Below are 7,831 nucleotides of genomic sequence, written 5' to 3' on the forward strand. Positions count from 1 at the left end.
AGATAGGCTGGTTGTCCTGTTGTGTGTGCCTGTTTCCTGCCAGCTGCAAAGGGTGACCAGCTCGAACAGACACGAAACTTTTAGATGCATGACCTGGAGTAATGAGCCATCACGAAAGAGACGTCCGTATCCCATTAGCACGCACACAGAGGCAAAAATGTGTCTGAGAACTCCCACAGCTCCGGAATGCAGCGTTTCTGAAACCCACTGCACGCTGTCATCCATCCCGAAAATATATTTGTACCTCTTTTCGTGACTGTGGCGTCTCCTTTTTCCGACGACCTGGCAGACACCAGGCTCAGAGGCATCTCCTCAGGTCAGCCTCGTCTGCTCGCTACCTGTCCTGGCTAACGCACCTCCTTTGCGGTGCTCCCTTTCCCGGGTAGGGGGGACTCCCTAGGTGATGAGCCCGCCCCTCCGGCCCTGCCCGGGGGAGGCAGAGAAGAAAGGAGGGAGTTGAGGGGGGGGGACGACAAGGGGCGGCCCGGAGCCCCGCGTAGCGGCAGCAGCGAGAGCGGGAGCAGCAGCAGCCCAAGCCCCGCCGGCGGCGGCGGCTCCTCAGGCGGTGGCGGCAGGGGCAGGTGCGGACGCTTCCGCGTCGCGCTGCGAGGAGGAGGAGAAGAAGGAGGAGGAGGAAGAGAAGGAGGAGAAGAAGGAGGAGGCGGCGGCGGGCGGGCGGCCCGGAGCCTGTCCGGCGTGCCCGTGGGCGTGCTCCCCGGCGGGGAGGGCCGCCCGCAGCCCACACCCCCCGGCAACCGCCGCTGCCGCCGCTAACTTTGCTTCTTCGCCAAGAGACGCTCTTCGAGCAGGCAGAAGGTCGGCGGAGCCCCGGCCGGTCCGCAGCTGCCCCCCGCGATGAAGAGCCACCGCCGGCGGTGGCGGTGGCGGGGGGAGCACCGGCGGTTCGCCGCGGTGCTGGTGCTGTACACGCTGCTGCTGCTCCTGCTGGTGCCCTACGCGCTGGACTACGGTTCCAGGCGGGGCCGGGCGGACGAGGAGCCGCTGCTGCGGCGCTGCCCCAGCCTGGAGGAGGCTCTGAGCGAATGGGGCTGGGATCAGCAGCCGCTGCTGGACGACGAGGACGACGAGGATGAGGAGGGCGGCGGCGGCACGGCCGGGGCGGCGGGCAACGAGAGCGCGGCGGGGGGAAAGCGGCACATCTACCTGCACGCTACCTGGCGTACGGGCTCCTCCTTCCTGGGGGAGCTCTTCAACCAGCACCCCGACGTCTTCTACCTCTACGAGCCCATGTGGCACCTGTGGCAGGCCCTCTACCCGGGGGACGCGCTCAGCCTGCAGGGCGCCCTCCGCGACATGCTGCGCGCCCTCTTCCGATGCGACTTCTCCGTCCTGCGCCTCTACGCCGCCCCGCCCGCCCCCCGCGACCCGCTGGCGGCCGCCGCCGCCGCCCCCAACCTCACCACCGCCGGCATCTTCGGCTGGCGGACCAACAAGGTGATCTGCTCGCCGCCCCTCTGCCCCGCCGCCCCCCGGCCCCGCCAGGAGATCGGCCTGGTCGACGGCGCCGCTTGCGAGGAGACGTGCCCGCCGCGGGGGCTGCAGGAGCTGGAAGCCGAGTGCCGCAAGTACCCGGTGGTGGTCATCAAGGACGTGCGGCTGCTGGAGCTGGGCGCCCTGCTGCCGCTGCTGCGGGAACCGGGGCTCAACCTGCGGGTGGTGCAGCTCTTCCGCGACCCCCGCGCCGTCCACAACTCCCGCCTGAAGGCGCGGCAGGCGCTGCTGCGGGAGAGCGTCCAGGTGCTGCGCAGCCGCCACCGCGCCGAGCCGCGGGGGCCGCCCCGACACCAGTCCCAGCAGCTCCTGCTGCCGCCCGGCCTGCTGGGGGGCGGCGGGCGGGGGCCGGGGCCGCAGCACCGCACCGAGTTCTTCCTCGGCGGCGCCCTGGAGGTGATCTGCCAGGCCTGGCTCCGCGACCTCCTTCTGGCCCGCCGGGCCCCGGCCTGGCTCCGCCGCCGCTACACGCAACTGCGTTACGAGGACCTGGTGCGGGAACCCCGCGCCCAACTGCGCCGCCTGCTGCGCTTCGCCGGTTTGACGGTGCCGCCCGCCCTGGAGGCCTTCGTGCTCAACATGACCCGCGGCGCCGCCTACTCCTCCGACCGGCCCTTCCTCATCTCCGCCCGCGACGCCAGGGAAGCCATCCACGCCTGGCGGGAGCGCCTCAGCCGCCAGCAGGTGCGGCAGGTGGAGGACGCCTGCGGAGAGGCCATGAGCCTCCTCGCCTACCCCCTCAGCGCCGCCGACGCCCGGTAGCCCCCCCGGGGAGAGCCCGCCGCCGGGGGAAGGACGAACCCGCGGGGCCGGGAGGGGAACGGGCCGGCTGTGGCCTGGCGGCCTCGGCCTGACCGGGCGGGAAGAGAGGAACGGAGCGCAGCCAAGCGCTGGGATTCACCGCGGGCGGGCTGGGCACTCCCGCAGAGGGCACCGTGTCAGGGAAAGACCCTCTCCGCCTCGGGTAGGGGTAGGGGCAGAGCTGCGGGGTCCTGGCTCCCCTTCCCGCCGGTGACTTCTGTGGGGCTGTGTTGCCTCGCCCCGTGCCGAGGGGTGCGCGGAGAGGGCACCTGGGACGTTTTGTTTAAGGGAAGAGTTTGGCCAGAGGTGTCCTCTGGGCAGGCTCGAAGCCCTTTAACGTGAAACCGCCACGACGTGGAAAGCACGGGTGTCCTTCCAAAAAAAAAACCCCAAAAAACTACAGCGAAAGTTAGAAGTGCCCCAAATGATGACTCTCGGGAAGGGACTGGAGGGTTTGCTGCTGTGGGAGCATCACCTTTCCCGAGTGCCAAAGCTCTCTCGTCTGTGTCGTATTGCTACTGAAATGTGTAGCAGGGGCTTCTGTGAAGTGGGGTGCAGAGGTCAGCGGAGGCCTGGGCAGGCAGGAGGAGGCCTCTCATAGGGGAGGGGAGAGCTCAGCTCTCCTGCTTCTGGTCCGAGGGGATGGACTCTGCCTCTCTGGGCTGCTCATGATCCAGGGGAGGGGGCAGTGGATGAGGGAAGAGGGACTGTGCCCAGCTCCATCCCTTGTTTGGGGCAGTGGGGTAAGCAAGCAGTCGTCTGGAGGTGGTAAGCATTTGCCTGCTTACCTGTTTCAAAGATGTTTGTGGCAGAAATTGTTGCTTTTCTTAAAAAGTCTGTAATTCTTTCTAAAGTAGGAATTTTTTTTAATATATTTATAGAGTTAGGTAGTGATGCTTATGTGAGATCCAGGTCACTAACATGTTTTCTGGGGACATGTATAGGGCTGACTGTAACTGGAAGGCAAACACTCAATATTTCCATTTTGTTTTCTCAGCCAGATGACAGAATCACTTTTCTTCCCTAGCTTCCGGGCTGACACATTGTGTCGTGCACAGGGTCCCTCCTGGTCACATCCCTTCCAAACAATAACATCCTCTCAGCTGGCAACTCCTGGACAAAAGCAAGTGTTCCCTAACAAGGCTAAGATGATAAACTAATTGTGAAGTTCTGAAATAAAAGCTTGTGTTTAAAAAAAAAAAAAAAAAAAAAAAGTAAAACGGTAAAACTTAAGTGTCATTTCGACTTTAAAATTACATTTTCCTGTAGACACCCTGCAGCTTGTATGAGAAGGGTGTGAATGTGTGTCTGTGGGTACCTCTTAATTTCTTAATTTGGGGATAGAAGGTTCAATTGTAATTTAGGGATGCAGTTATTGTAACTCCCCAGGGACTGCTTTTGCAACCTGGCAGTGTTTAAACGGCTCCACACAAGTGTACAGGGCTATGCTGATGTTTACATGCAGTCTTTGAGTACAAACTGAGAACATGAACTTCAAATTAAGGATAACCCAGGATCAGGAATAAACCTACATTTATATAAAGTGCTTGAAATAAAGACAGTTTGAAGACATCACATTATTTTGGAGGAAGTGTTTGAATTGGATTTTAGGTTTCTGTGCTCTGAATATTGCCCCATAGAACAGATCAGTGAGTTAGGATGAGCCTTCATGTGCTTTATCTCTTTTCCTTCCTTCACCCTCCCACTTGAGAGTACACTGGCAGAAGAAGCAGGTTTCTTTCATTATCTGGCAGGAAAATTAAGTCATAAAAATGTTTTTGGGTGCACTACCCATTCTGTATGCTTCATACTGTTCCACATCCTTTGGTTTCTTCTTGAAGTAAAAATTACCTGTGCTTGCTTTGTGCTGGAATAACCTTCCTCATAATCTGGGGGGTGTCTGCATATTCTCTGACAGGCTGTGAGAGCACAATTTGTCTCTGGGTGTTCTAGTGGTGTTTAACAATGGTATTTGTTATATAGATGGACAAGACCTCATTAATAAATGCCTTGATAACCAGTGTCTCATAACCTATTTTGGAAAGCTTTTCTGGGAATATACCCAGCCTGGCTTGCTCTGGCAGGTTTGGGAAGAAAGTAAGATTTTCTTGCATGCCTGAAAGATGATATGGTACTTATTTTCTTTTGTTGGGTGGGAGATTAAAATTCAGTATATTTTGCTGATTGGTTTTCTGCAAGTTGCAGTCACAGATTTGTATGGTACAACTGTCAAGCACTCACCTCGTTGGGGAATCTCATCTCGCTGTCTTAGTGGTAAATGTCTTTCATAAGAATCTTTTAGAAATTCACACTTGGTTTCACTGACCAAGTGAAAGAATTGTGATTCATTGTGATGAAGAAAGAATCGTGGCCGTGTAGGTTAGTTTGATGCTTGTGGCTGAGAGGAAAATCACTAATTGCAAATGATTTCCTATTTTCTGAAGCAGTTTCCATGGCTGACATGAATTTTCTATATCAAGACTTATTTCTCTCAACGGAAATTGTTCACTAACACAACCTCTTTTTATTAGTGATTAATGTAATTTTTTTTTCTCACCTCAAGCTATTACAGTTTTTTGGGGTTTTTTTGTGTGTGTATACTGTGAAAAGGACTGTGTTTGACAAGGTGTGCAAAATATGTGCAATTTGTGCTTTGTACTTAGAGCGCTTGAGTTCATTAGAGACTCCTCAAGACATTCCACAGGGAATATCCAAAGCTGAAAAAAAAAAAAAAAAAAAAAGGAGTAAGAAGCCCAGAGTTGGCTCTTAGATCAGGACATGGAAGTGCAACTAAAACTGGGTGCCAGCCCCTTAACAACTGATATTGCAACCTGTGCGCTTCAGTCACTGGAATGATAAATTAATTCTTCCAAAGAAGAATGATTTCCCCTCCAGAAAAGGGGAATTCATTCCTAAAATTCCCCTCCAAAGGAGCACCACTAAGGCTCACAAAGAAATTAATCCCATTTTTCTCTGCAGCATGGTTTGATGGTGTCAGAAAGCATCTTTCAGGATGCTTACAGCAAGTCCTTGTTGGCCTTGTAACCCATTTCTTGAAGAAAAAAAAAAATGTACTGTCAAATGTCAGTGTTGGCAGTTACCTGAAAAGACAGACACAAGTCTGATTAGGACAGACAGTGTGGAGATTCACTGGCAGAGCTCTTTGGAAGTGAGCAGAACCTGCTGAAAGCAGGACTCCTATGGCTAAACTGCATTTTGAGAGCAGCTGGAGATTTATGGTTCTGTTATCAGCTTTTTTACGGTTACTGGGCTCAACTGAGATTTTGAAGTGAAGTCCCAGTTCTACCTGAATGATGCAGGAATCCAAACCATGGCTGCATCTCTAGAGCAGAGGATGGCATGGTAATCAAGGGGAAAAAAACACCTGAACTTGGCAGGCTTAGAATCAGAGAGCAGGGCTGAGTTTTAGTAGTTCAGACTGAGATTTGGGAAAAATACCTCGGTGCATAACCTGATCTGGTTAAAGATTTCACTGCTCACTGTGGGAAGGTGGATTTGAAGGTCCCTTCCAACCCAATGCATTCTATGATTACATATAGTGAATTAAAAACTCTAATAAAAAGTCATAACAGGAAACAGAAACAAAACTGACACTCACAAGACTTATTTCTATCATCTGTTTTTACTTAATGTTTGGTCATTGTGTGTTTGCCTTAAGGGAGGTAGAAACTTGAGGACTATGTTTATACGTAAAAGGCTGTGATATTTCCACACTGGAATTGTTAATGGCTCCCTGACAACATTATATCTGTATTTAGATTGTTGATTTTTGGGGAGACAACTGCAGCAACATACTTGTGAGAAATGCTTAAGGCAAGGAACTACTTAGCCCCTGGTTATTTGCACTGCCTAAAACATTACTGGAGGAGTCCTCATAGATACCCACGGTATGTACTTGCATACTTCAGATTCAATAGAAGTAGCTTAGTAGCTCTCCCAGTTGCAGTATTCTCTGAGAAGTGTTAAACAGTTGTGAAGTTTTTTATTTAGCAACTTCAGTATTGCAGGACTTGTTTCAGTCCCCCACCTCTCCCTATCAGTCTGTACATCAAGAAAAGTTCTGAACTCATACATTAGGTTCTCAATATCACCACTTTTAGTGATCCTGATGATAAAGAAGTGCAGAAGGGCAGAATTTCTGGATTTATGATGGTAATGCAATTAAATAACATTACAGTGAAGAGCTGAGCTCTTGAATGACTGTGAATGCCAACGAGCCTGGCAGCACCTTTTGTTCCTTTCTTGGGCAGAGTTGCTGCTGAGCCCCCTGATGGTATCTGGAGTATGGGGGCAGTAGGTATGGTGCAAGTCACTTCTCAGAATTACCCTATGATCCATGCAGCACTGGGATGACTTAGATGTTGTTTAGCCATTTGACATGACATCTTACCACCGTGGAGAAGGATATGGGAAAAATACAATTGTCAAAGCAAATCTTACACTAGTAGAAATCTTCATGCCTCAATGACTCTGTGTGTGTGTGTGTGTGTGTGTGAGGGGCTGGGCACCAGGTTGTCCTTCTCTTGACAGCAATTTAAAGAGATGGCTGGTAAATCCATGTCTGTTAAGGTGGTGATTTTCAGTACCTGTGGGACCTGTTGCTTGTTGCATACCCTCCAGCAGTCTCTGGCCAGGTGATTCTTGCTTCCAGCACTGAGGCATTAAGCTCCTCTGCTGACCAATGGCACCTGCAGCACCATTCCTTGGTGTGGGTAGATGGGAACAGGGTCTTGCCTTTGCACTTCCAAATTTGTCACCCCCTTTCCAATTGTCCAGCTTTGCCAAACGTCAGCTGTACGTAATCTGAAACTTTTATTCTTAAGGTTAAGGCTCAAATCTGTGTGGGAAACTTCAGTCAAAACAGTGCACGTTCTTCTGAACCCAGAGGAGCAGCTTTTGCCGTTGTGTTCAAATAATCCCAAAGATGTTTCTCTGAGATAATTTATCACTTCAGTGCTTTGAGACAGGAACTCTGATTAGGTAGGGGAAATGAGCTCTGTGTGAAGGATGCCTCCCGCATTTTGTTTTTACCTCTGCTTTCTGTACTGATCTGGCCAAATACATTACTGTTTGTAAAAAAACCAGCATGTGCTCAGTAGATGTGGTTTTGGTACGTGTGTCTTTATTTTATACATAATAAAATCGGCCTTGTTTTTATCTTCAGTGAGTATTCTCAATCCTCTCTTCTTTCCCATAGAAAAGCTCAGTGTGGTATAGGATGTACAGCAGTGGGTATCAAAGCCATGTAAATACAGCTGGGGCTGTGGTGCTGGAGCTGAGCAGGAGGGAACGGGCCATTCCTGCTCTCCCACTGATGTCTTCTCCTCCAGCCCCTCTTTCCCTCTTGCAGGTAGCCTTAAGGAAGACTTCCTGATCCAGCATTCAGCTTTCCAGTGCTTAATAATGGCAAGGGCTCAAGGTGAGAGGGAGAAGACACTGGTGATGTATGAGGTAAACACAAGGAGCAGGGGAAAGGAATTGCCTTTGAGTTGTAGAG

The 7,831-nt window shown here is 52.0% G+C and overlaps 1 protein-coding gene across 1 annotated transcript; it reads left to right on the forward strand.

Moving 5' to 3' along the window:
- The first annotated feature begins 684 nt into the window (after positions 1 to 684).
- CHST7 (carbohydrate sulfotransferase 7) lies at positions 685 to 7,497 on the forward strand. The gene has a single exon (XM_071746739.1). The coding sequence runs from the start codon at positions 856 to 858 to the stop codon at positions 2,272 to 2,274; it is 1,419 nt and encodes a 472-aa protein (XP_071602840.1). The 5' UTR covers positions 685 to 855; the 3' UTR covers positions 2,275 to 7,497.
- The last annotated feature ends 334 nt before the right edge of the window (positions 7,498 to 7,831 follow it).

The sequence above is a fragment of the Heliangelus exortis genome, chromosome 1 (assembly GCF_036169615.1).
Source record: "Heliangelus exortis chromosome 1, bHelExo1.hap1, whole genome shotgun sequence".
Taxonomy (NCBI): Eukaryota; Metazoa; Chordata; class Aves; order Apodiformes; family Trochilidae; genus Heliangelus; species Heliangelus exortis.

What these genes read in the sequence shown, in the direction of transcription:
- CHST7 (XM_071746739.1), top strand. Translation starts at nt 856, where the DNA reads ATGAAGAGCCACCGCCGGCGGTGGCGGTGGCGGGGGGAGCACCGGCGG.